Source organism: Rattus norvegicus, chromosome 15 (assembly GCF_021556685.1).
Source record: "Rattus norvegicus strain SHRSP/BbbUtx chromosome 15, alternate assembly SHRSP_T2T, whole genome shotgun sequence".
Taxonomy (NCBI): Eukaryota; Metazoa; Chordata; class Mammalia; order Rodentia; family Muridae; genus Rattus; species Rattus norvegicus.
This window is the reverse complement of record NC_141548.1, coordinates 8024157-8051180: the sequence shown is the minus strand read 5'-3', so window position 1 is coordinate 8051180 and position 27024 is coordinate 8024157. Positions and strand designations below refer to the sequence as shown.

Sequence of the window (27024 nt, the reverse complement as noted above, 5' to 3'; positions counted from 1 at the left end):
ACCAGGGAACACCTATCTTAATTCTGCACAGCTTTTGACTATAGGCATTTTTATTTACAATTCAGAAATAACTTGGAGGTAAGGTCACATAAGAGTATGCATTGGTGTTTTCTTTCTTTCGTTTGTTGTTGTTATTGTTGCTGCTGCTCCTGTTTTTATTTTGTCTTTTTTTTTTTTCAGAGCTGAGAACCATATCCAGGGCCTTACGCTTGTTAGGCAAGTGCTCTACCACTGAGCTAAATCCCCAACCCCATTGCTGCTGTTTTTAATTTGTCTTTGTTGGTTTGGTTGGTTGGTTGGTTGGTTTTTGAGACAGGGTTTTTCTACTGTACTAGCATTTTCAAAAGCCAGTTGCTTGATTAAGATATCTGGGGTCAGAGAAAGGCCTGAGTGTTAGTATTCTGCTAGCAGCCTTCTGATGGAGAACTCACAACTCCTACAGCACCACACCTGCTTAGAGGGTGACACGTCCCCACCTTAAAGATATTGAACTAAACATCTGAACCTATAAGCCAGCCCCAATTAAATGTTGTCCTTTATAAGACTTACTTTGGTCATGCTATATGTTCTCAGCAGTAAAACCCTAAGTTCATGGTCCTGTGAAGGATAATTTCCCCAATGTAGGGGACTGCCAGGGTGTTGAGGGCACATAATTTAGGGCAAACATAGTCATGAGCCTATTGAGTAGCGCTGACCTTAAGTATTAAATTATCATTTTCAGTTCTGTAATAGCTGCCAACTGCAGGCTGGATACAACGGGGGCTAGAATGCCATATACATCTAGTATAGGGCAAAGGGAAGGAGCATCATCCAGTCCCAGCAGTCTCTAAGGCTAATTTAGTTAAGGTCTAATTTAGAGTTCTATTTATCCTTTCTACCTGCCCTTAACTGTGGGGATGATATGCATTATGAAGCTTCCAATTTGTCCCCAAGATCTTAGTTAGTCACTGACATTTCTGAAATATGAAGGCAGGCCCATTATCTGGTCCTATTACTTTAGGTGCTTCAAATCTGGGAAAATCTCTTCTAGTATCTCTATCCGTCTATCCAGGAGGAAATGTCCACAAAAACCAGCAGGTATTTTGAGCCATGTCTTTCTTCCTTAATCTCTATAAAATCAATTTTCCCAGTAGAGGCCTCCAGGCTCTTACCTCTCAGTCAGGAGTTTGGATATTTGGGGTGACTGGGAGTGTTGCTCAGCTGATAAGCTTTAAAGTTTGTCATTCGTTTTACTCCAAAGTGAGTGACTCTGTGGATCTTTCTGAGAAGAGTTCTTGTTAAAGAGATGGATAATATTAGCTTACATTCAGTCGATCATCACCATCCCATTTAATTTCTTTTTCTCCATATATCAGTTGATCTAGGTGGTTCAGATAGAACAGTATCCAATCTAGAGATGCTGTTTTCTTTAAGACTATGTCCTTAGTGGCCTTGTTAGCCCAAGTGTTATCTCTAGCCATTGGTTTCTTTTTCCATGATGAGGGCTTGTGTTAATGTTATTAGCTTGGCCCTTTGAATTGAAGTGTCTGGAGGAACAGACTGAGTCCAGACTACCTCCATTTCCAGTGTCACCACTGCCCCTGCTCTCCTCTGACCCTCATGGGTAAAGCTGCTTTTGTTAATAAACCAGATCTGTTCTGTCTCTGGCAGAGGAGAATCACTTTGATGGAGTGGACAGTCCAAGTCAGGGTCGGGCAGCAGAAATACACGGTTCGGGGAAACAGGTGGCTGGAAAATATGTAAGCCATGGTAAATTGAGAAAGTCTGAAAATGAAGCCTGTAGGCATTACTAAACAACAATCAGAAGTGTGTGTGTGTGTGTGTGTGTGTGTGTGTGTGTGTGTGTGTGTGTGTGTGTGATGAGTCGCAAAGTTAACTTATCTGCATCTTTATCCAACAGTGCTGTGGCAACAATAATAAGCAGGCAATCCTGCTGTCACTGAGTCCAGTTTCTATGATAAATAAGCCATTGGCCATTTCTATGGTAGTCTTTTCTCCTGGATCCAGGGCTTTGTTGGCTAGAGGGGCTCTAATTCATTCTTCTTGTCTAATCTGCACTCTTCTATAATCTTTGCAACTTTTATTAGCTTGTATCTGTAACTTTTATCTAATATTTGGCACTAATTAATTGAAGAAAGCCCTGTACTAGAGTTCTCTGTTTTCTCTTATTTAATATCATATCTAAACACTGGCCAATTATTGTTTAAACCTGCTTACAGAGCCTGGTGGCAAATCTGGAGGAGATCCCTAACCCTTACACCCATTAAATAACCAATCTGGGTGGGTTCCCTGTGGGCCCAAGGGCCAGTTTCTTGGCCTATGTCTGTGGTGAAGAGAACCTGTAAGAACTTTTCGGGGGAGTTGGTGTCATGTCCTGAATACAGTTTATTCTACATTATGCCATCCGGTGGCTGGTCCCTCAGGGGAAGAGATGCCTCAACATGAGCCTACCAGAGGCATCCCCTTTCTTTATATAAAATAAATCTTTTTCATCTTAAAAACTCAGAGACCACATTTACTCGGACAGGGAGCATGCATTTCTCTTGGCAAGAAGGATATTCATTTACTGAACAAAAGATGTGAGCAGGAGTCAGTTGCAAACTCTGTTAATGGATACATATGACCACTTGGGGCCTCTCCTGTCATGGACCCTGGATGCCAGACTGCACGGTGTCTGCCCTAGGCAGAAGGAGAGGGGAAGAGGGGATAAACCGGTGAGAAATGTAAAACCTGGAGCTGGTCCTGAGGGAAAAAGAAACTCAACAAATGACTGCTGAGAATTGAACTCAGGACATCTGGAGGAGCAGTCAGTGTTCTTAACCACCGAGCCATCTCTCCAGCCCCAAAGCTAACACTGTCAACACGGATGGAGCTAACCGCTAGGCTGGACTCAGATTTTGTTCCCGTTGACAAAGAAGTGTTAGCAGGAAGGAGGAGGGAAAACTTCTGAAACACTATATCCTCTACTGCTGACACCTTGGGGGGGGGGTCCTGTGGCCATTTAACATCAAAAGCAGGCCACTCTAAGTTACATTAAGTGGTCATTAGTCCTAACAACCTGTCCCATGTCAAAAAATTTCATCAGTCCAAGTCCAAGAACACAGAAAACAAAAGAACAACTAACACAAAGTGCCCTCTTTCGCAGCTGAAGTACACAGACCAGCCTGTCCATGCCACGGACAGGATAACTCAGGCCTTCTGCTCCAGCCACTGGCCAGATCAAAGTCCTGTTACTGAGGCTGTCCGAGCCCTCCTTAAGCTTGCACATATGAATCTAACCAAAAGCAGAACACATGGAAGCTAGATAGAGGAGACGTAGACAACTGTGGTACATTGCTCAAGCTGTCACTTCCCCGATTCACCACTCTCCTGTGGGTCTCCTCCAAGAGGGGAGTTTACTGGCCAATACACAAAATATGAGGTACAAATTGAACCACTACCTGAACCTCCTGAAATGTCACTCACAGAGGAGGAAATCTATGTAAAGGCAAGAGTTTAGTCATTCCAAAATATCGGGGTCATCCCATTTCAAAGAGAGAAGTCCCTGAGCAGAGTCTACCAGGGAGTTATATACTTACAATTAAGGTAGAATTCAAACAATTGGGGCAGAATTTGTACAAAGGTAACTAGATAGGGTACAATCAGGGGGGAGAGGCAACCTCCAAATAGACTGGCAGTCAGTGGGCTGTTCTGGGACTTTCTGAGGGTGTCGGATGGGGAGTCACAGGAGGCTTTTTCAACAGTCTGGTTTGCAGCTGTTGCAGGAACTACACTAGCTCTACTCCTCCTGGAAGGGAGGGGTCCTTCTGTGCTCAGAGGTTTGTGGTGGAATTTTCCCACTGGCCTCAGATTTGTTCCAACTCGGGCTCTTTCATGGGGACTTTGGATCTGGAAAGCTGTGGAAATGCTTTAAATAGGGCTTAATGGGCTCTCCTAGAACAAATATGGAAGACTTTGTTACTAAAAGTGGTTTAGATTGTGTGAATCTGTCCCAAGCCTTCTGTGAAGAATTTCAATATTTGCGTAGAGACTCTTTGGGGAGGTTTTATGGTAAAGAATGTGGCTACCTTTTGCACTTGTCTGAAGAGTCTGCGTGAGACCTAGATTAAGAGAATCAGATAAATTGGATTGAAAAAGGAAGTCTCAGAAACACCACTATGTGGCCCCCATCGTCTCATATGTTTGAAGAAGCCTCTGGAAGCCTCAGAGTGGAATGTGCAGGTTTGTATATGCTTGGCCCAGGGAGCGGTACTATTATACGGTACGGCTCTTTGGAGTAGGTATTTCCTTGTTGGGTCAGGTGTTTCGCTGTGGGTCTGGGCTTTAAGACCCTCATCCTAGCTGCCTGAGACTGAATATTCTGCTAGCAAACATCAGATGAAGATGTAGAACTCTCAGCTCCTACAGCACCATATCTGCTTAGATGCTGCCAGGCTCCCACCTTGATGATAAAGAACTGAAGATCTGAACCTTTAAGCCAGCTCCAATTAAATGCTGTCCTTTATAGCATTTGTCTTAGTCATGGTATCTGTTCAGAGCAGTGAAACCCTAAATAAAAACTTCACATAGATGCCTGGAAGTCTAGATAATTAGCATGCAGACCCCATAAATGTGTCCCTACATATCTGAAGAAACACTTTGTTCAGGTATGATCCATTGCAACTAGTAAGGAACGCGATGAAGGACAAACGTCCATGGTAGGGGCTGGAGAGATGGCTCATCATTTGAGAATTTGTTTCTCAAAAGACCTGCAGGGCACCTAAAAATCCTCTGTCACTTAAGTTCCAGGTGAAACACAGTGACCTCTTCTGGCCTTTGGGGAACAGCATGCACAGACCTATAGAAGGCAAAACACTCATAAATATAAAATAAATCAACGACAACAACAAACAAAAACAAAAGCACCCAAAGGAGGGAAAATCAAAGGAGAAAACTCATAGGGCACCTTTGCCTGGATATTTTGTCCAGCTTTTAAAGAAATCTAGAAACTGAATTGTAAACTATGTGGTCTGCTTGAGTTGAAATCCCAAATGGAACACAGTACATTATCAAGAACAAAAGTCATCATCCTAATCAAGAAGAACAAGAAAACAACCAACCATAAAAACCCTATCCCCTAACAGCTCTTGCAATTTATTATCTCTTCTGTGCAGTTACAATTGATATCATGTTTGAAGGAAACCAAAAGCAAGCAATTCTGTTTCATGACTGCTTCTATACTCCCTATAATATTGTTTTATTTCCTGGGAGATACTACAGAACACCTGATGAATATTCCATTAATATGTTCAACACTCTCTTCCACAAAAGAGTATATTTTAGTGGTCACTAAATATTTGATAAGGATACTGCATTGATTTTTTTTCATCATGAAGTTGATATTCAGAGTTGGACACACAATCTACACTGAAAGTACAATTTTTTTTGTATCTCAGTCTGACTGGGAAGTCATTATGATTCCCAATCCCTGTGAGAATGCAGAGATCCATATCTGCCTGAGAGCTGTGGGATTTCAGAAGGTTACATCACACTTCAATAAAGAAGGTTCTTAAGAGTGACGAGTTCGAGATCACTGTTTGATTCACAAGGATACATTTGATTTACTCAAAAGTAACAGGACACAAGGATTCAGTATCTGCGGTGTACATGGTCTTGCTGGCCTCCTCACAGAACCTCTTTCCCTCCTCACAGGATGCTTGCAGTTCAGTCTGCTCCACCAGCAGTTTTCTGTTCTCATTCATCAAAATCCTTACATTCTTCTTCAATTCACTGCATTCATTCAGGAGGTGGAAGTTTCTGATGCTGAATCAAAAACAAATAATGGTAAATCCCAGGCAGTTTCTATTTGCCTGCCACTCCTGCAAGTACAATCATCCCTTCAAGGGCCCCATCCCCAGGCATCTCCAGACTACAGCCACAGTTTGCATTTTAGCACCAATTAGAGGCAGGTCAAATCCCGAGTCCGCAGTCCACGGGAATCAAAGTACATCAGAAAATCCTGACACTAGAGGGTATATATACATCAAAGCAGAGGAAATGGTGCATATGGGTGCTTATGTGTTCATGGTATTCTAAAGCCATTGGCAGGTAGAGGGCCAATCCCCTCTGAAGGATGATAGAAGACCCAGCAGCTATACAATCTTCCCATGTGTTTCTCATGGATCCCAGATCTTTTTTCAAAGTCATAGCTGGACAGAAGTATTCCCTGCCTAGTGCTGGGGTCTCCTTTCTGTCAGTGACTCACCCGTAGGAATTGTTCTCTTGTGTGAGCTCCTTGTACTTCTCCATGGCATCACTTATCCAGTTGGTCATCTTATGCATATCCATCGTTCTCATCTCATGTTGGGATTTAAGCATTGGCAATTCAACACTCAGCCTGTGTTAGAACATGACCCAAGGAACAAATAACTGTCTGAACTCATGATTTCAGAATTATATGAAGTGTAAATAAAAAGTACCCAATAAAAAATTCAAATTCAAGGAATGGGGGCTAGGGAAGAAAGTGGAAAACTCAAAGACCACAGCAAAAACACAACAGTGAGACTCAAACCATCACTCTCCCATAGAAAATATTTCTCTGCAAATCAGCACACATTTGTTTTGAAATAAGGGCTCCTTAAAAGGCTAGTGAGATACCGTCCTACAAAGACCCTCTGTATAGGAGGGGGGAAAGTCTGAGAGCTGCATGTTTGGGAATAACAAGTGCCAAGAATTTATTCCCACAGTGACCTTTTCTAGGTCACAATAAACCATCCTTGGATAGTTAAAAAAAGAAAAGAAAATTCAAAGCAGGAAAATAAATAAATAAATAAATAAATAAATAAATAAATAAATAAATAAATAAGTGAAATCAGAGTGTTCTCTGGACTACCTAAGCCAATTTATATAACACAAACTTGCTCCTTCCTATTGGTGCTGGTTAAACTCATTATCCTGGGCATTGGACGGCAGAGCCAGGGGACCAAATGGAGGGAGCTGACCTTCAAGATCTGGCCAGGTAAGCATGAAGTAATTGAATAGTTGTGTAAGAAGTATAAGATGTTTCCTCCAGTCTGTGCCATAGCCTTGGGTCCAACAGAAAGATGTGATGACATTTCTCTTGTTTTGAATGCAGAGATTCTCAATCCTTGTTACATGACTCCCAGAGGCCGTAACTACTTTTTACAGGGAAGAGGATTCATAACACCTCCTCCCCTCAGGAGAGCCCTATGTGCCAGCAAGGTAAACAGAAGGAGCAAAGTGCTCTGTTGATCAATGACGGCCTCCATGGACTCATCACTATCATGACCTGCAAACTGTTCATCAAACAAATCCTCAGACCCAATCAAAGGTCCCAGACTCCCTGATCCTGAGCAAAACACACACAAATACTTTCACATCCACCCATACATACCAACCCATATATAAACATAATTAGAATGCCAACTTTATCATAGAGGTGCCATAGAATCAGTGTATAACGACCAAAATCAGAGTAAGAGTGAGGACATTCAGGCATTTCATTCACACACTTAGATGCAGCAAGTGTGAGCAGGTCCTTCCAGCTGTTGAAAAAATCCAATCCAACTCCAAGGAGCTCAGGGTCAAGTACAAGAGAGGTTGACCCTAAACACACAGCACCTAGCTTCTCTCACAGGCCAGCACCCGCCAAGGCTCCTTAAAGTCCAGGATGAGAGGTGAAACACTTTCTGGATGTGAGGAAATCTTGGCTTAGCAGAGAGAGCACAGACACTCAATAGGTTACAGGGCATAATGACTACCTGTAGTTCAAACCATCATTGACATAAAGGTCCAGGATTCGAGAAAGTTCATCCCGCTCGATTTTACACTTCTGGATTTCAGATTGTAGTTCCTCCAATTTCTTTATACGTTTTTCATGGTTACTGATGAAATTTTCTGATTATGCCTTCCGAATAAACCCTGTAGATAGATAAACACAAGTGAATGTACATATTTGATAGCCCATGGGCAGAAAAGACCATTCTGAATCTCAAAAAGGAGGTTGAGGAAGAGGAAAGGCTGGAGACTTGTTGAATCCCTGAAAGAGAAGAAAAGCTATCTCTAATGTGGACTCTTAAGCTATTTCCCTCTTCCCAACCTCCATTGCCATACATAAGCCTCACTCACTATTACATGATCCCTCATACTGAAAGATAGAATCTACCTCAGACATAAAGATTTGGGACATTGTCAGCAGATATCAGTTGTGGAGCAGGTAAATCCTGGAGTTCACAGCACCATCAAACCCTAATCGTGTGTTCAAGCTTAAAGTGTCTGCGACCTCAATTCATGACTAGGGGATGCATCCTTCCTTGTTCTTGTCATCACAGACTTAGTAACCTACAGGAATCTAGAGGATGAAGTGCTTCAGCACCCAACCATGAATGGGCACATTGTTATCCTCATAGGGCTTCCTCCTGGCATTCCTTGGCAGTAGAAATTAAAAAGCTCATAGAAAAGAAGCTGCAGGCCTGCCAATTCCTGGCTCTCTGTCAAATTAATCACCAGGACTCTTGACTCTTGGTCTGCAATTGACAAATTCCAAAGCTCCTGCCTGTAAGGACTACTCCTGAAAGGCACAGCTGAAACCTGCCTCCTGGAGGAAGTTCCCCAACTCTACCCAGTACTCACTATGCCTTCCCCAGAATGATTTCATTCTTCCGTACTTACAAGACAGAAGGCCAGCTTTCTTCTGCCTCGGTCTGTTCTCTCCTTGGTCTCCCCTCTCCTTCTGAACGAGCTTGAACAGCCGGTGAAACATGCCTGTTTGTGAACCCAAAAGGCACTGAAGGAATCCCACAGGCAGTTGGTGTCACCACAACACTGGTGACGTCACAGAAGATTCTAGTGCTCTCTTAGATACAAGAGATTGTCCAAGGAAGACATTACTGATGACATCACTGGGAAATTCTATGGCCTACCTGCTACCCAGCTCTCCCAAAAGCAACCAATTTCTATGGGGCCCTTTTCTGCAGCCTCTCCTGTGACCCAGGGAATATCCTTTGACAACTTCTCCTCCAAAGTTAGATATTTCTGTCTGCTTCATCGGATGTCATCAATGCTTTTGATGGGGAGAGTTGGTTACAACCCTTAATTGGATAAGAGATTTTTGTTAGTATCCAAATCTCTAGGGACCATAAATGAGGGAGATTTCTCTCAATAATAAGTCTACACCTGAGACAATGCACATACATACAGTCCAATTCCCAAAGTTTCCCTGTTTCCTAGAGGCCAATATATTTCTCCTATACTTTTAATTTTATAAAACCTGAATAATATTTGCTTATTGTGCATTCCTTGATAGCCAGGACTATTTCCACATACACGTCCACGTATTTCACAAAGTCAACGGTTAATAATCCTACTTCTTGCAATAAAAACTCCCTTTTCTTGGGAATATAGGGGATCAGATACAGGGCAAATATAAAATCATAAATTTCTGTCCCTTCTTTTACATATTAAGTTGGACATCCTCCCTTTCTCAAATACACTCAGACAATTAAATTGGTCATCAGTGAGTAAAGGTCAACCTGGACCTCGTGGTCCTCCATTGTAGCCAGATAGCCATCACTTCTCCAATATCTGTCTTCCTTAATTTCCAAGTCCAGTCATGAGGATATCGGGGATTGCCCCTTGATACTTTATTCCTAACAAACATAAGAATCAGCAGGATGGGCAGGGAGTCGAATGGCCTGAGGTCAGGTTAAACCTCAATTTTAGTGGGTCCCTAAGTTCAGGGGAAAGTCCATTTGACATTGTCATCTGTGGCTTCTGTGTTCTTATCGTAGGTGTGCTCAGTCTGTGCTATGACGCCTCCTAACCTCACAGATGTTAGAGACAAAAACATGTATGGCTTCTCTGGGAAGGGCTCTGCCTCTGACTCCCACCTGGAGTTGGACATCATCGCTATGCAAAGCTCAAAACAGAGGGGTGGAGATGGTGGACGCCTTAGAAGTTTAGGGTCATTTCTTCCAAATAAGGCACATATTTTTCCAATGTAATTTTTCCCTTGTTCTTTACCCATGGTAGCTGGCTTCATTCCTGGCCTGAAGTATACTGGAGTCCAATCTTTTGGATTACTGAAGCATCTTTTTGTGAGATGACAGGCCCACCAAGGGGCCTGCTGCATACAGGCTCCTATCACCAAGGAAGTTGTTGCTACAGAATCTTGGCATGGCGGCAGCAGCACACGATCTCTCAGTCTTCTCTGCTGCAATTGCTAAAAGAGTAATAGGGTTGTTTGTTTGTTAATATTTTATTGGAAATACCTACAATGCTGGTCAGTGTTGATACATGCCTTTAATCCCAGCACCCATAAAGTTTTTTTCTCCTTTTTTCTCTTCTTTTTTTGCAATTGTTGTTAGAATTCCCATTGTTTTCTTTGGTAATTCCCTCTATTTATTCTGTACCTAGAATGTTACCCACACTCTTCATGGCCCTATTCTTCATGTTAAAGATTTTATTCTTACCACCCACACCGCACATGATCACATTATTTACTTTCAAATAAGCAAAACAGGCATGAAAAAGAGTTAACTCATATGGTCTCAGGTAATCAACACATCAGCAGTTTCAACTAGGCTGCTCTTCGTTCCAGCTCACTGGATGCAGGCCTGAGTCCATGGGGTATCTTGGAAGGAAGAAGCACACACTACCTCACAGCTCTCTCTGCTAGCGACTGCTAGAATTGTGACAGGACCTGTGTTTGTTTATTAGAAATATCTACAAAGCCTATCACAGTTGGCACACACCTTAATCCCAGCATTCAAAATTTATTTTAATCGTTGATGTTGTTTTTTGTTTGGTTTTTGTTTTTAATCCCCCAAGCTAATTGCTCTATACCTAGAATGTTAAACACATGCTCTGGAGGAACCTATTCATGTTAGGCAATGCTTTTATTTTTACCAACCACTCCACAGATGATCCCATTATTTACTTTCAAATAAGAAGACCGTCATAGAGAAGTGAGTTAACCAGTATGCTCTCACAGAAGAAACACATCACGACTATGGAATGGCAACCCAACCTTTTGCATTTGTTATGCCTTTTAAATTTTTTTATTCTTTATATGTTTTTAGTTACATTCAAATGTTACAGCCTTTCTCTGTTTCACACCCATATCCCCCTACCCCATCCCCCTCACCCTGTTTCTCTGAGGGTGTTCTCCCCCCCACCCAACCCTTCCTGCCACCCTGCCCTGACATTCTCCTACACTGGGGCATAGAGCCTTCGCAGGACCAAGGGCTTCTTCTCTCATTGATGCCCAACAAGCCAATCTTTTTCTACACATGCTGCTGGAGCCCTGGGTCTGTCCATGTGTACCATTTGAATGGTGGTTTAGTCTCTTGGAGCTGTAGTTGGTTGGTATTATTGTTGTTATGGGGTTGCAAACCCCTTCAGCTCCTTCAATCCTTTCTCTGCCTTCTCCATTGTTCTCAGTTCAATGGTTGACTCCAAACATCCAACTCTGTATTTGTCATGCTCTGGCAGTGCCTTCAGAAGACAGCTATATCAGGCTCCTGTCAGCTCGCACTTCTTGGTATCACCAATATTGTCTGAGGTTGGTGGATGTATATAGACTGGATCCCCAGTTAGGGCAGTCCCTGGGTAGCCTTTCCTCAGTCTCTGCTCCAGACTTCATCTCCACACTTCCTCCTGTGAGTATTTTTGTTCCCCCTTCTGAGAAGGACTGAAGCTTCCACACTTTGGTCATCCTTCTTCACCTTCATGTGGTCTGTGGATTGCATCTTGGGTAATCTGAGATTTTGGGCTAATATCCACTTATCACTGAGTGCATACCATGTGTCTTTTCTTGTGATTGGGTTTCCTCACTCAGGATGATATTTTCTAGTTCCTTCCATTGCCGTAAGATTTCCATGAAGTCATTGTTCTTGATAGCTGAGTAGTATTCACTGTGTAAATGTACCACATTTTCTGTATCCATTCCTCTGTTGAAGGGCATCTGTATTTTCCCAGCTTCTGGCTCTTAGGAATACGGCTGCTATGAACATAGTGGAGCATGTGTCTTTGTTGTATGTTGGAGCATCTTTTGGGTATATGCCCAGGAGAGGTATAGCTGGGTCCTCAGGCAGTTCAATGTCTAATTTTCTGAGGAAACTCTAGACTGATTTCCAGAGAGGTTATCCAGTTTGCAATCCTACCAACAGTGGAGGAGTGTTCCTCTTTCTCCGCATTCTCGCCAGCATCTGCTGACACCTGAGTTTTTGATCTTAGCCATTCTGACTGGTGTGAGGTAGAATCTCAGGGTTGTTTTGATTTGCATTTCCCTGATGACTGAGGATTTTGAACGTAACAGAAAGCATTTTAAGAAATGATGCTACCCTAACTGGTGGTCTGCATGTAGTTGAGTGCCAATGGATCCATTTCTATCTCTTTCTACAAAGTTCAAGTCCAAGTGAATCAAGGAAATCCACATAAAACCAAACATGCAGAAGCTAATAGAAGGGAAAAATGTCACAAAGTTTCTAGAACACATTTGCACAGGAGAAAGTTTTCAGAACAGAATACCAAAGAGTCAGGCTCTAAGATCAACAGTAAATGTATGAAATCTCAACAATCTGAAAACTTTCTTTAAAGCAAAGGACACTGCCAGTAGGACAAAACAGCAAGCTACAGATTCGTAGAAGAGTTTTACCAACCCTACATCTGAGAGAGTGCCAACATTCAAAATAAACAAAATACTCAAAAAGGTAAACTCCCAGACTAACAAATAACCCGACTTTTACACTGGGTCAGAGAGCTAAACCAGGAATTCTCAACTGAGGATCTCAGTGCCTAAGAAACTCATCAAGAAATGTTCAACATCCTTAGTTATCAGAAAAAGGCAAATCAAAACGAACCTGAGATCCTTCATTACACCAATCAGAATGGCTAAGATAGAAAACTGAGGCAGCAGCAGATTGGGCTGGGATGTAGAGAAAGTGGAACACTCCTCCATTGTTAGTGTGATTACTAGCTGTATAGCCACTCTGGATATCAATGTGGAGGATAATGGGAACAATGCAAATAGATTTACCTGAAGACCCAGCTTTACCACTCACTTCAGCGCATATACTCAAACCTGATCCACATATGACAAGGACGTGTGGTTGAATATGTTCATAGCAGCCTTACTTATATTAGTCAAATGCTGGAAAGAACCACGATAGACCTCAGCTCAACTGAGGAATGAATGTAGAAAGTGCGCTCTATTTAAACAGAGGAACAGTACTCGGGTATCAAAGATGAATACAGCAGGACCTTTGTAGGCAAAGGGATGGAACTGGAAAACAGTGAAGTAGCAGAGATCGAAAAGGACATAACATGGGATGTATTTAGTGACAAATGGCTGTTAGCCCAAAAGTTCAGAAGACCCACTATACAAATCATTGATCACATGAAGGGTAACATGTCAGAAGGCCAAATTGTGGATGCTTGAAACCCACTTAGAAGGGGAAGAACATAATCATGGGAGGCAGAGGGATGGAGGGACCTAGGTAGAGGCAGGGAAGGATGGACAAGGGGCGGGGGGAGTAGCAACAATGAAAAGAGACAAGAGAGAAACCCAGAGGAAAAGTGGAATCAATGACAATAAGCATCAGTGGTGGGTGGTGAACTTGGGTAACCCAAATGAAAAATGAAGAAGTCAAAATGTCCTCATTTACAGATGACCTGATTCTATTTTAAAAACTCTAAAAATGTATCACAGTCTTTTAAGACTGATAAATACATTCATAAAAGCACAATACAATGTGAACACACAAAATTTCTTAGCCTTCCTTTATGCCAATCCAATTCATACCATGAGAAAATCTGGGAAAAATTCCCCTCATAATAATTTGAAAATATAAAATAAAATGATGTGGATTAAAATATTTAATGCAAAGACAACTATGAACTAGCTAGAGGTGATGCTAAACAGACAAGTTGTCTCTAAAAAATTAAGTTTCTTATAGCTGAAAATACATTCATTAAAGTAGTAGAATGCAAAATAACACACAAAACTCATTATCTTTCCTGTATACCAAAAACAAACCATGGGAAAGAAATTAGGGAAATATTCTACTCAAAATACTCTTAAAATATATAACAAAACACCCTGGATAAGCACACTTATAAAGCATACTATTAGTAAGAAGACATAGGAAGTACCCATGATCCATCCTGAATACATATAAGAACTTTCCAACTGATGTTCTGAAAGACCTTAAAGACTTGAATAAATCAAAGCTTTTATATCTTTATGGATAAGTAGATAATATAATAAGGTCAGTTTTTGATGAATTAATAAAATTAATACAATAAATAGTGATTAGAAAATTTTACTACAATAAATCACCCACTTTTATGAAACGCATGAATTTGAATATAAATATTCTACTATGGGAAAAAGGACAACTTTTAAAGTACAAAGAGCTAACATGTTTAGAAATATAATTTTAAAGAGAAAAAAAGAGGAAGGAAAAATTGTCATGAGAAAAAAATGTGATAGATACTTAAGCAGTGTCATGCGGTTGGCAGAGTGAATATTTCAACAGATTAGAGTGTCCAGGAACTGTGTTTATTGATTTAAAAACCTTCAGGAGGAGGGATTATCAGAGCAGATCTCAAGAAAATTCTGAATGTTCAAATTAGTTTCCTATTGTTATAGGAAACATAAAAATGCCAATGTGGGAAAGTGAAGGTTTTATTCACCCCATAAATTACAGTTCATCATCAATGGAATACGAGATAAGAACACAAGGCAGCAGCTTGACAACAGATAGGAACTCTGATTATTCATCTGCTCAGCTACCTTTCTCTATGACCTCTCCTCCCCTTACTAGGGCTGGTACCACCCACAGTGGGCTAAGTCCCCATACATCAATTGCCATCAAGAAAATGCCAAAGACACAGCCTGCCAGCCATTCTGATGGCGTCAATTGCTCAAGAATGCACCATTTAGACAGCTACACTTAGCCATCACAGCAAGGTATAAAAGGAAAATACAAACCTTAGCCTATTCCAGAGAAAAGTAACACTTCATGAATAGAATTTGAGGTCACAAGTGAAGTTTCATGTGAGGAAGAAATTAGAAGGAATTATGACAGAAATCGAACTTTATTTAAAGTAAAAAGTGACAACAAGTCAAAGCCACAGATAAAATGTTGGTAACTTTGACCTCTTCAAACCTCTTCTGGAGGCTGCAGGGTGGACGCAGGGCATGGTTGTTGGCTGGCACCACCATGGCCCATTCACTGTTTTGGTGAAGGATTTTCCATCAGAAGCCTTAGCCTTAGTACAGAGGCCAGGTCCCAAGTACTAATCATAGTCAGTCAATTGGATGACAGATCTTGTGCTCCAAAGAAATGGAAGAGTCCATTTAGTCATGATTTCAGGATGGCTCTAACTCATTTCAGAGTCATAGATATTGCAAGCATCTAGAACACCAAAAGACCCATTGTCTAACACCAGTATTCTCTGCTGTCCCCTCAGTCACCATGGTAATAATCAGTGGTGAGCTCTATAGTATTATTTGTTCCAGTTTCCTGGTGGTGCTGCTTCCAAATATTGTTTCTTTGACCCAGACAGAAGCTTCAAGTAAAATAATAAATAATTTTTGCATTGAAAGCCATTGTAGTTGTAGTTAACAATGAAGACCTCAAGCAATCTTCCCTCAGTCCTCCTGTTTTAGGTTTTTTGTTTTTCTTTTGTTTTGTTTTTCTTTTTGTTCTATTCTTCTTAGGATCTTCTTAGAGTGATCATGAAATGGTCAGAAGAAGTTCAAGTACAAACTCCGATGTGCAGAAAGACCCCAGTCTTTCTGGCAGGTCCACTGTGTTTGCTGCATTAGGGCTTTTTCCCTTTTGCCTTACATGTTACTCATTACCACTCTCTTGGAGCCTTTTATCCAGGCGTAATTAGTAACATATCTATCATAATTATTTGAAATTCAATTATCCAATTCTAACTACTCTATCTCCCACTACAAACCAGAGACAGGCGTTGAGTCCTGTAGGGTGTGGTTTTGATGCTTAGATCAGGAATCTTCCTTTGAACGCTGATTCTTGATAGTTCAATAATGATGCTGTTGGCCAACCAGCTGGGTGGCATAGGCAGGTCTTCTAGTTTTCCTCCAGGCAGGCTAGGAGACACAGGAGAGGAGAAGGGATTTAATACTTCAGAGGGAGTAAGAGCTACCAGCCATTTGATATCTAGGGTTGAGTGGCCTTTGATGGTCTCCCAGACTGGGCTTGGTGTAGCGGCCAGGAGGTTATAAACACAATAAAGTTAAGAGCAGATTTGGGTGCTGAGCTATGACCAAAGGCAACTTAGCAACTGAGCTGAGGGCAGATTTAGAGGTGCTGAGCTGGGAGTAAAAAGGAGGGCATCCTATTTGGAGGAGGCTTAGAAGAACCTGGCCACTGAGCCGTCTCATCAAAAGTATCTTAATGTATGTGTCTTTTATGTGCAATCCAAAGAAACCTGGGCAGGGTTGATAGCTTGGTCTGCCGAGAGCTTAAAGTGAGGCAGTAGAAACAACACTCTACAGAGTCCTATGTGAGCAATCCATGGGCATTAAGGAGGGAATCCAAAGTCACCTTGACTAAGAGAGTTAGAGCTGACCCAGATGTAGCTTTTCACTATAACCATCCCTTCCTTTTGATCTTTTAGTGTGCCATTTCTTCAAGAATATTAGTGAGAAGGAGAATTTGACTCTAAAGGTTATTCTTGGTTGTTGAATTGTCTTCATCTGAGACTAACCAAACCACAAAAGTAGAGGGGAAATCTGTGAGGGATTTCCGTTTAATGTAAATTCAAATTTACTTCTAATCTGGATATTTGAGGTAGGAAGTCACACCTTTAACCCAGAACTTTAATCCTGATCTTCTTTTTTCTTTTTTAGTCATCTACAGATACATCATTATTAGGAATGTGTCCTTCTCACTGGAGACCAGAGAAGAGACCTACAGTTCCATGATACTTAAATGTCATAGCAAGACATCAAAACAAAATGTCAAAGTGTGAATGGAGGAAATTATTTAGGACAGTGTTTTGCAAACAAGTTTTGATACAGATATTCTTGGAAGGAGAGCTCTGCAATTTTGCATTTCATATTTGACTTTGCTGGTACTCTGACTGGGATCAACATAAAACTTCTTGGGATTTTCTTAATCTCCTTTATGAATAGAGATGAATGAACCATCAGCTCTGTCATCTATGTTATTATGGCTACAGTGAGGACCAAGTATGCTAAAGTTCTTCATCTGATTTTTCAAACAGCGTGCTCATACAGGTGTGAACCTCTGTGGGTTGTGGGAGGGCAAGGTTGAGAACACTGGCTGAGGGCTGTGAATGGAGAAGTGGGACGATGCATGCAGGAGGGAGGGAAAGGCCTGAATGTGGCTCATGAACAAATTCACAATATCCATTGACTTAATGACCATTCAGGAAGTGGACTTCTGCAAAATGACTTGAGCTGACCAGCATGGCAGGAAACCAGAAACAGATTCAATGGGGATTTAGATCAACTGGATGGGAAACATGGGCTTAGAGGCAGAGACGTGTCAGCACATGAAGAGTGGAAAAGCCAGTGTGGTCTGTTAAGCTTCTCAGCCCCATGGTTAGAGGCAAATAGCAACAGGTTTTAGCACTGAGGAAAAGAAGAAATAAAAGCCAATTTGTTGAAAATCCCCATCACCAAAAAGTAGTGAGATCCTCTGTGATGCACATCATCTCTCAGGGGCACTGGCCGTCGGAATGGCTGGATGATGGCTCTCGGCATGGGCTCTGCCTGCACCCCTTTCCTAACTGAAGATCTCAAATCTGCTTCAGCCGGGTCATCAGCTCTCCATTCTGTGGCATGGAGATCAGATCGCTGCGTCTGCCTATGCAGTCTTTCTTTACCTATGAAGACCTGAGGAACTGTTCTCCATCCAGTGAGCTGTTGTAATTAATCTTGAATCTCATTGGTGTTGTTAGTGGCTGTGATGTTCACAGACTCCAGAAGACCAGGACTGAAAGGCAGTTGACTGAGGATTTCTTGGGTCTTTCTGCAATAGGGGCAGGTGGGCTGGATGAACACGACCACCTTCCCAGATGGGAACTTGCAGTTCACAAACCACTGAGCCACGCTGACAGGCTGCAGCTTTCCAGGAAGGAACATTCGGTTGAGGGTACTGGTCCCGTGTCAAATGTGATTGGAAAACCTGATGTCTTTGCTTCTGTGGACCAAGACCGGAAAAACCCAACTACATAAAAATCTGAGGACAAGTTGTGAGACGTTTGTTCTTTCCTTCAATCATGTAGGTCCTAGGAAGGAGCTCAGGTGTAGGGAGTTGGCAACAATTACCTTTATCTGTTGAGCCATCTCACCTGCTGAATCCCTCATTCATGGAACTGAAGAAACTCTGTATCCATCTCGTATTCTGTGTATATATCTATGTATCATTCGTAGAGTGGATACTTTTGTTTGTTGGTTGGAAAGCACCAGTCTGGAGGGCTCATGGTTGGTCTCAGTAGTCCAGTCCAGGAGCTGCTTTACAAGAATCATTCACTGATCTGGAAGAAACTCTTTTTATAGGCAGTGAGATCTTCTGGAACAATATCAACCATCCTTCTCCCTTCCCAGTGTTGAACTGAATCATTCTCCACCAAAGGCCTGTGGTCTCTGCTGCAGGCTGCATCCTCCCAGGCTGTCTGAAGCTTGTTCATAGCAGTGCATTTATGGGACGGCAACATGATTTCCTTACCACTTCACTCCCCCCCCAGGAAATATTTTTCAATTCTTTACTTAATCTGATGGGTCTAATCTACATCATCACCCAGGATGAGATGGGGGAGTTCTGTTCCAACCCGTACAGTAAGAGATGCTGAGATATGATGCTGTATCCACTAATGCCCTACATGGACACCTGCCAGTTTAGACAATAAGCATGGCTATCCAATATGTGTGTTCCTACTGGTCCCTAGAAAGAGACAGTGAGAAAATATGCCTTGTCCATATGAGGCCAGACAAGAATTTGTGGTTCTAGAAGACAAGGTACGAAGGACTGCGTGTAAATCCCAGTAACTGAGAAAGCAGCCTGGAGCCAGTTGTGTTACTGAGACTTCAGACAGCTTGGCCTTTACAAAAGTGACACAGCAGACTTCCATGACCAAACCCTTAGCCTGGAAGATGTAGTTATGGTAGCCAAGAAAAGCAAACACAGAACTGTCCCCTTTGCCTGCCTCTTACTACTCTGCTCTCCCATATCACAGGAGGCTGAATGGTCTTCCGCATACCCTGAGATGCAGCTCACAAGGGACAGCGCCTGTCATCAACAGAGCTTCATCTGAGCCTGCCCTTGGCCTGTGGTGGATGTGCAGGAAGTGAGCTGACAGGTGAAACGTAGCGTGGCTGGGTCTCAAAGTGCAGCATGAGACTCACCCACTGTGATTGTCAACACTTCCATGTCTCCATTGGGAGGGCAGTGTCACAATGTCCTCCTACTGTCTTCTCACTCCATTCATATGCTTCGTGTGACACAAGCTCATTCACAGTTCACAGGAGGCAGCATAGCTTCAGAGCCCTCATGTCTGGGCACAGAAGCCAAGAGAGCCATGTCACAGTTCACAGTGATAATGTAGATAAGCCAGGGCATTTCCTCCAAGTTTTACTTTCAAGTGTATCTTTTTATTGCAGTTTATGCTACTCTTTCTAGAAGGCCACGTTTCGGGAGAGCATTTGGATTTTGCCCCATCCACAGTTTACAGATTACTTACATAGACTCCTAGAGGATTTCAGTGGCAAGTTTCCCTAAAGTTGTATGCAAACTAACCACACACACACACACACACACACACACACACACACACACGCACACACGCACACACACACCCGGTGCAAGGATAATGGAGACGCGCATGTTGAAGTAAAGTTAGGACTGGATCTAGAAGGTAAGATGTGAAGTGTTGTGCTAAAATCTAAGACCCTAGGACGGAGGATGGGAAACAATTGTGAGTGGTGCTTTCCCAGAACGTGGCCACATGAACAATGAAGTATGAGACAACAGACCTGCATGGTCAAAGCCAAACCCCAGGAATGCACACAGTCTATTGAATGAGATTGCAGCTCATCTCTCTGATCTGTAATAGAAGAGTTCAGGTGTTTCCCACACACACTGATATGTAGCAGCTGAGGGCCAGCGCCTCTCCTGCATACTACTTCATTATAGTCCACCCCTAGCACCCTGTAGGATATTTAAGAATGGACCTGACAGGTGATCTTTTGACCCAGTTTAACATGTAGCTGACGTTGAGAATGTCAACATCTCCAGAGCTCTGTTGAGCAGCGGGTGCTGATTTCCTCTGGCTCCCTTAGCAATGCTTCAGAAAACCAAGGAGACAGCCTCCTCAGGCATATTCACAGCTGCACAGGATGGAACTTGACTTCAGAACACCCTAGTCTGAGGTATAGAAGCCAGGATGAAAACTCCATCAGCACTCAGTTGCTATGGAGATGCCCAGAATCATGGATAGATCTCTCTAGATCCCAGGACTGTAGTAATAGATGCCTTGTATTGGTAGAACGTGGTCGTTTAGTTCCCCTACTTACTGCTCAGGACACCTAGAGAAGTCAGGAAGGAGCCAGTCCTAGTTCTGGTTCACTGACTAACAGTTCTTCACTGCACTAGAAAACTGCATGACACTCACACATGTTGACTCAGAAATCTAAGGGGACCACTATCAGGGAATGGCAGTCAGAATAACTCGAGTGGAAAGCCTGAGATGATGAGGTCTCATCTAGAAGTTCTTCTCTCTCCCAGATATTAGTGTCAGACACAAACTGAACCAATCCAAAAGGGGAACAGTCAGCCCTGAGCCAAGGATACGACACTAGTCTCTCCCTTCTTCCTAAGGACCTTTGTCTTCTAAGTAAAAGGAGTAAAAGCCCTAATTTCTCAGGAAAACAGTGGTGCCCTTCCCAACAACTGGCTTCTGAAACAGAGAAATTAATGATGTAAAGTCTCTGACTTCCAGGAACCATAACAAGCAGGGAAGTCCAGCTGCTTCTTATAGGCTCCCGGCTCTGGGTTTCCATACCTGGAAGGCTCAGCTCAAGGCCATCTCCTCAAGGAACCTCCTCACCCTTTGCCCAGAGCTCACTGAGCTTTCCCAAGGACCATTTATTTCTTCCTTTTTTACAACAAGACAGAAGGCCAGCTTCCTTCTCCCCAACTCTCACCGATTCATGCTCTTTGCTCTTTCTCCCAAACGGCTGCTTAGCCTGGACAACAGGTTGATTAGTGAAATCTGGAGGCATTGAAGAAATATCCCACAGGCAGTTGGTGCCACCACAACACTTGTGGCATCATAGAAGATGCTAGGGCTCTCCTGGATACAAGAGATTGTTCAGGGAAGGGTCTACTGACGACGTCACTGGGAACTGCCAGGGCCTCCTGCTAACCAGCTTTCCTTATGGTGACCAGATTCTGAGGTGCCATCTCCAGGAGGCTCTCCAGTGACACACTGGAACCCTTTCCATATCTCCTCCCTCTAAAGCTAGAGATTTCTCTTTGCTCCATTAGTAGTTACCTGCTCTGAAAGGGCAGATTTCGTCAGGGGCTTGGCATGGGGAGAAAACATCACGGGACATGGGGTGGAAGAGTCTTCTCCATAATAATTTTATTCCCAGATCCATTCCTGTGACATACATTCCAATTTCCTAGGTTTTCCTGTTTCCCAAAAGTCAGTATTTCCCTCCAGACCTTTAATTTATTGGATATTGGATTTCATTTTCTTATTGTGCATTCCTTCCAAGGTGTCTTTCTTTACACATATTCATGGATGTGTACTCACAAAGTCTCTGTTTCGCATCCCTCTGTTGCAATGATCTTGGTAACATAGTGAACCCAGTTACACAGTGAATATAAAACTTTAAATGTTGTGCACCTACTTCAGATGATAAACTTCCAAATCCTTTCTCCAAAAAATAACCAGATATCAGTGAGCAAAGGACAACGTGGACGGAGATTGGTCCTCTGCAGTTCCATTAGACGTCTCTTCTCTAGTGTCCACCTTCCTGAGGTCCCAGGGCCAGGCCTGAGGGTGTTAGAGTTTGGACCATGATCCTGTATTCATGCCAAATGTAAGATCCAGGAGGTTGGGCAGGGAGTGGAAGGGCTTGAGGTCAGGTGAAAGCTCAACTTTAATAGGTCCAGAAGTTCTGGAGGGAGTCTATTTGGCCTTGTCATCTGTGGCTTCTATATTCTTGACCTAGTTGTGAGGAATCCATGTTAAAATTCCACCTAACCTCATAGCTGTAAGAGTGTAAAACATCGCCACGTAGGTCCTTTGCAAATTGCTTTCATTGTCCTTTTTGATGCCCAGTTGGCTCATGCAGGTTCACTACCACTAGGTCCAAATTAGGGGATGTTGTTGATAGATTTAGAGGTTTACTGGGTCTCTCTGATAGTCAAAGTAATAGACTTTACAGAGAACTGGACGGACAGGATTTCAAGAATAAAATAGTTGAAGAATTCTGCCAAGTGCTGATCTCTAAGACTTAGAAGCAATGGGGGGTGTATTCTAAACATAATATTCTATGGTTCAATCCCTCCTTGTATGGAGTACAGCAGGCCCAAAATAAGAAAAGAGCCTTTCCACCTTTCCTGGACTCTAATGAAAGTTTCCATAGTGTTTCCTTTAACATCTTGTTCATTATTTCCACCTGCCCAGAATTCTGCACAACAAAGACTCCAAACTATGCATAAATCTTTGACTGTTCTTTACAGGCTTTGGCCGTGAGAGCTGGGCTATTATATGGCAGCATTCCTAGTGAGTGGCAAAATTAGCGGGAAAGTTCCTAGCAGAGCTTTCTAGTTGCTCTATGATCAGTTTCAGTCTGATGTAGTGAGTTTCTACTCACCCAGAAAAGGTATCAATAAAACAAGCAGGTACTTTTATCTTACTCTAGGAGGCCATGTGTCAGTTAATTCAGGTTCCCATAATTTATCAGAGCATTGGCTACCTGTATGCAATCCTTCTGGGTAAATGATCTCTGTTTTTTATTTACATAGGTGTAAATGTGACATCTGGCTTTGACATCTCCTTCTACACTGTCCAGTGTATGTGGGTATAACATACCTTGCTGATGGCAACTGAGAGAGTTCTGTGGACCGAAACAAGTAGTCTGGTAAAGCTGAGTTACCAGAAACCTGCCAATTGTTTCTGGAAGAATGATCTTTCCCTCTGGTGTTCACCACCAACCTCTGGCGTCAAGCTATCCATTTGATTCTTTTGCATCCTCGCCTCTTGGTTATACTCGAAATACACAAGATCTAAGGCACAAACCACATGAAACTCAAGCAGGATGATGAAAATGTGGATGCTTCACTCCTTCTTTAAAGGGGGAACAACATATCCATAGGAGGGGATAGGGAGCAAATTTTAGAGCAGAGAATGAAGGAACGCCATTCAGAGCCTGCCCCACAGGTGGTCCATATCTATCTATGTATATATCTACTATATCTATATCTATCTATATCTATCTATATCTATCTATATCTATCAATATCTATCTATCTATATCTATATCTATATCTATATCTTTATCTATATCTATATCTATATCTCCACCAAAACTTGATAAGATGGATGAAGCTAAGAAGTGCATGCTGACATGAACCGGATATAGATCTCTCCTGAAAGACACAGCCAGAACATGTCAAATACAGAGACAAATGCCAGAAGGAAACCACTGAACTGAGAACGGGACACCCATTGGAGGAAGTAGGGAAAGGACTGAAGGAGCTGAAGGGGCTTGCAACCCCATAAGAACCAACCAGAGCTTCCAGGGACCAAACCACTACCCAAAGACTACACATGGACTGACCCTGCGTAGGTAGCAGTAAATAGCATTGTTGGGGCAGCAGTGGAAGGGGAAGCCCTTGGTACTACCAAGGTTGAACCTCCAGTGTAGGGAATGTTGGAGAGGGCAGTAATGGGGGTTGGACGGGGAGGGTACACCCATTTAGAACGGGAAGGGGAGGGGCTAAGGGGCTGATGGACAGGAAACTGGGAAAAGGAATAACATTTGAAATGTAAATAAGAAATGCCCAATTTAATAAAAATGGGAGAAAAAGAATAACAACAAACAAACCAACAAAACAATATAGAAAATGTTCCAGGGGCAGTGCAGGGGAATAGTGGTGAACAATAAGGGGGATGTATAGGGGATACACATATGGGGTAGGGAGAGGGAAGGGAATGGGGGCTTAAGGAAGGAAACAAGGGAGGGGAATAATGTTTAAAATGTAATAAAGAACTGTGTCTAATAAAAATTTTAAAAGTATCGTTCCTCCAAATTTGCTGGAATTCAATAAATCTGCAGTCATAACCGATGCTGTATAAAAAGGAATGCAGAGGCATACAGCTCCATGTGTCCTGATCGCTTTCTATATTCCCATACGGAATGATTTTATTTCCTCTAAGGTATTAGAGAAATACTTCTGTGTTTCTCCTTTGTTTGTCATTATAAAGGAAGCTAAATTTGTGAGCACAAGGATAAAGCAAGGATATTTTTCATCATGAAAGTGGGTTCCACAGAGCATGACAAACTGTCTACATCAAGAGCACAGGTTCCTGTGCAGCTCTGGCTGGCTGTGAACTGATGATGAAGCCTAAGCTGCATGAGACTTGCAGAACACCACTGTTGCCTTACACTTGTGCTGTTACAGGAGGAAGAACCACAGACGACTCAGGACGGTCTTGTGAGTGAAGGGTTAAAGGTCACATTTTTATTTATAGGCAAGCATTAATTTATTCAAGAACATTTTAAAGTGGGGAGTCAATGAGTTCAATGTATATAGCATTAGGAATATAGCATATTAATTAAAAAACTAAAGTTAACAAATAAATAACAAAACTTCAAACTTAAACAAATAAAACCAAATGCATAAAACCAAACTTCAAACTAAATATCAAATATAACAAGTAAATTAGTCAGCATTCAATTGCTACACAGTTTTCAACATATAACTCCAGCCTGTTGCTGGCCTTGCAAACACAGCAGAACGGCAGGTAAGATGGTAAAAATCTCCTCAAGATGAATGTAGACGCCTCATTCCGGGTGGTTGGTTGTTGATGGACAAGTCGTCAAGAGGTTAAACGTGAGGCGTGTTCCAGGCCACATCTCAAGGTCTTTCAAATGCAGCCCAAGATTGCTATGGTTACAAGGACTGAGATGGGGGAGGTGGTGTCAATCTTTGCACCCTCAGTGCTCCTGGTGGACAGTTCTGTCTCTGAGAGCTGTAGTCCTGCTCTGTGCCCTGGGAAACCTTCTGCTGCAGTGTTCAGACCTAGGGGTGGAAAAGACCTGGTGAGGACCTGCCATGTCACTTATCCCATACACAGCAGCACAATTCAGCAGGATAATCCAGGATGATCTTTCATCTGAGGTCATTCTCTCATGCCCAAGAGAGAAGGGGAAGAGATCCCACAGGCCTGCATATTTTCTCAGCTTTTAAAACTGCTAAAAATTGAACAGTGGAGAGCAGATAAATCCAATCATACATATACATTATATTTTAATATCATGTAGCAATGGCTAAATGTCAGTTGAGGAGAGATATGAACAAACTAGAAAACAATAGGAAGGCCTTGGAAACCCGGCCATCTCTGAAATGAAGACTATTATTATTCCTCCAGTGCAGGAATATGCCTGGGGTCCACTTGACAACCTCAATATCAGCAAAGACCCAGAGAAACAATATCGCAAGAAGTACAAGCACACTGAAGTGATATTATATTTGGCAAGAATATGCGACATGGAAATCTTGCCGAGGGTAGGCATTGAACTCTAAAGCACATATTCATGCAGACAATAAACTATACCACTCCTTTGTTTATGGGTATCGTAAAACTATTTGTGGGGAGACTTAAAGGCACTGGGCTCAGATAATACTAGAGAGCTCAGACTGGAGGGATCAGTACACACTAGCCAGAATCTCTATGGATCACATACACTTCATGGACGGAATGTCTTTTAAAATGGACAAGAATAATATTCTGATCTGCTCCTAGCTGACAGATGCTGAGAACTATGGAGAAAGTCACACACCCAATAAGACAGTTTATAAGTACAGGGAATCTACTTGGGTCCTCTCATCCTGTGCTTTCAAATCATCTCAGTGACACCGAAATGATGCTGCATCTTCTCAGACAAGGCCTTTTGCTCAGTGACCAGTTTTTGCTGATTCAGGGGCTCCTGCAGACTTTCCTCCATGCTCTCCTCATCCTGGTCATTAGAAGATTATATTGCCCATGGAGGCATGCATGTATACAGACACAGACAGACAGATACCCAGACATACACACTTTTGAACTCACCCAATTATATTTGTTCACACATACAAGCAGAGTATTTTGCAGAATGTGGTTAGTTTCCCAGTTAATGGTAATAGAAGAGATCACCCAGTCTACTATTGTGGCATAAGAAAAAAAAAAACCTGGAATGGGGTAAGTACACAGTGAGCATAGCCTAAAGACAGCTCAGCCAATAAAGTGTATTCCCATGAAAATCAGAAATTAGAAATGTGACATCTAGGCCTGTTAGCCAAGCCTCCTTAGCAAGGTCACATGGCTGTGCACAGGAGGCTGATTTCAGGCAACAGAGCACTGGGTGGGGGCAGGTGAGCCTCTTCAGTCCTCTGCTCACTGTTTCCCAGTGCATGCAAAGTGAGCTGCATTTTCCAATATGAGGTCCCTTTACCATACAGTACCTGACAGGGGAGCCAAACTACCAGCACAAACAGCTAGGAAATCTCCATAACCACAATCCAAGGTAAAACTTGTACTGGGATGCTATCAGATATAATTCGAGTAAGAGAAGGCTAATTCAAAGCCAAATGCTGGCAGGTATAATCAAACTCAGCCACAGTCCATGGAAGGGCTGGACAACATTGTACCTTTTCACTTTCTGACTGGTGGACATCTGGATAATTTTACTTCATGGCTGCTCTGAGGTGAACCCCTACAACACTAATGTGCCCCAGTTTCTCTGCT

The 27024-nt window shown here is 42.5% G+C and overlaps 1 protein-coding gene across 2 annotated transcripts; it reads right to left on the bottom strand.

Annotated features, from left to right (window-relative positions):
* Nucleotides 1–5575: 5575 nt before the first annotated feature.
* Nucleotides 5576–21284, bottom strand: LOC134482254 (uncharacterized). 2 transcript variants are annotated; one of them, XM_087586770.1, is made up of 6 exons: nucleotides 21206–21284; nucleotides 10021–10219; nucleotides 8671–8763; nucleotides 7761–7920; nucleotides 6245–6376; nucleotides 5576–5802 (listed from the first exon to the last, which is right to left on the bottom strand). In XM_087586770.1, the coding sequence occupies exons 5-6, from the start codon at nucleotides 6355–6357 to the stop codon at nucleotides 5601–5603; spliced, it is 315 nt and encodes a 104-aa protein (XP_087442896.1). In that variant the 5' UTR covers nucleotides 6358–6376; nucleotides 7761–7920; nucleotides 8671–8763; nucleotides 10021–10219; nucleotides 21206–21284; the 3' UTR covers nucleotides 5576–5600. The 2 variants fall into 2 exon arrangements, with proteins under 2 accessions (XP_087442896.1, XP_087442895.1); XM_087586769.1 differs by lacking the exons at nucleotides 10021–10219; nucleotides 21206–21284 and having other exon boundaries at nucleotides 8671–8828.
* Nucleotides 21285–27024: the final 5740 nt, after the last annotated feature.

Excerpts from the sequence above, each read along its gene's own strand:
- LOC134482254 (XM_087586770.1), bottom strand. The coding sequence starts at position 6,357 with ATGCTTAAATCCCAACATGAGATGAGAACGATGGATATGCATAAGATG. Across the intron at positions 5,803-6,244 it reads CAAGAGAACAATTCCTACGG|CATCAGAAACTTCCACCTCC; the intron begins GTGAGTCACTGA and ends TTTTTGATTCAG.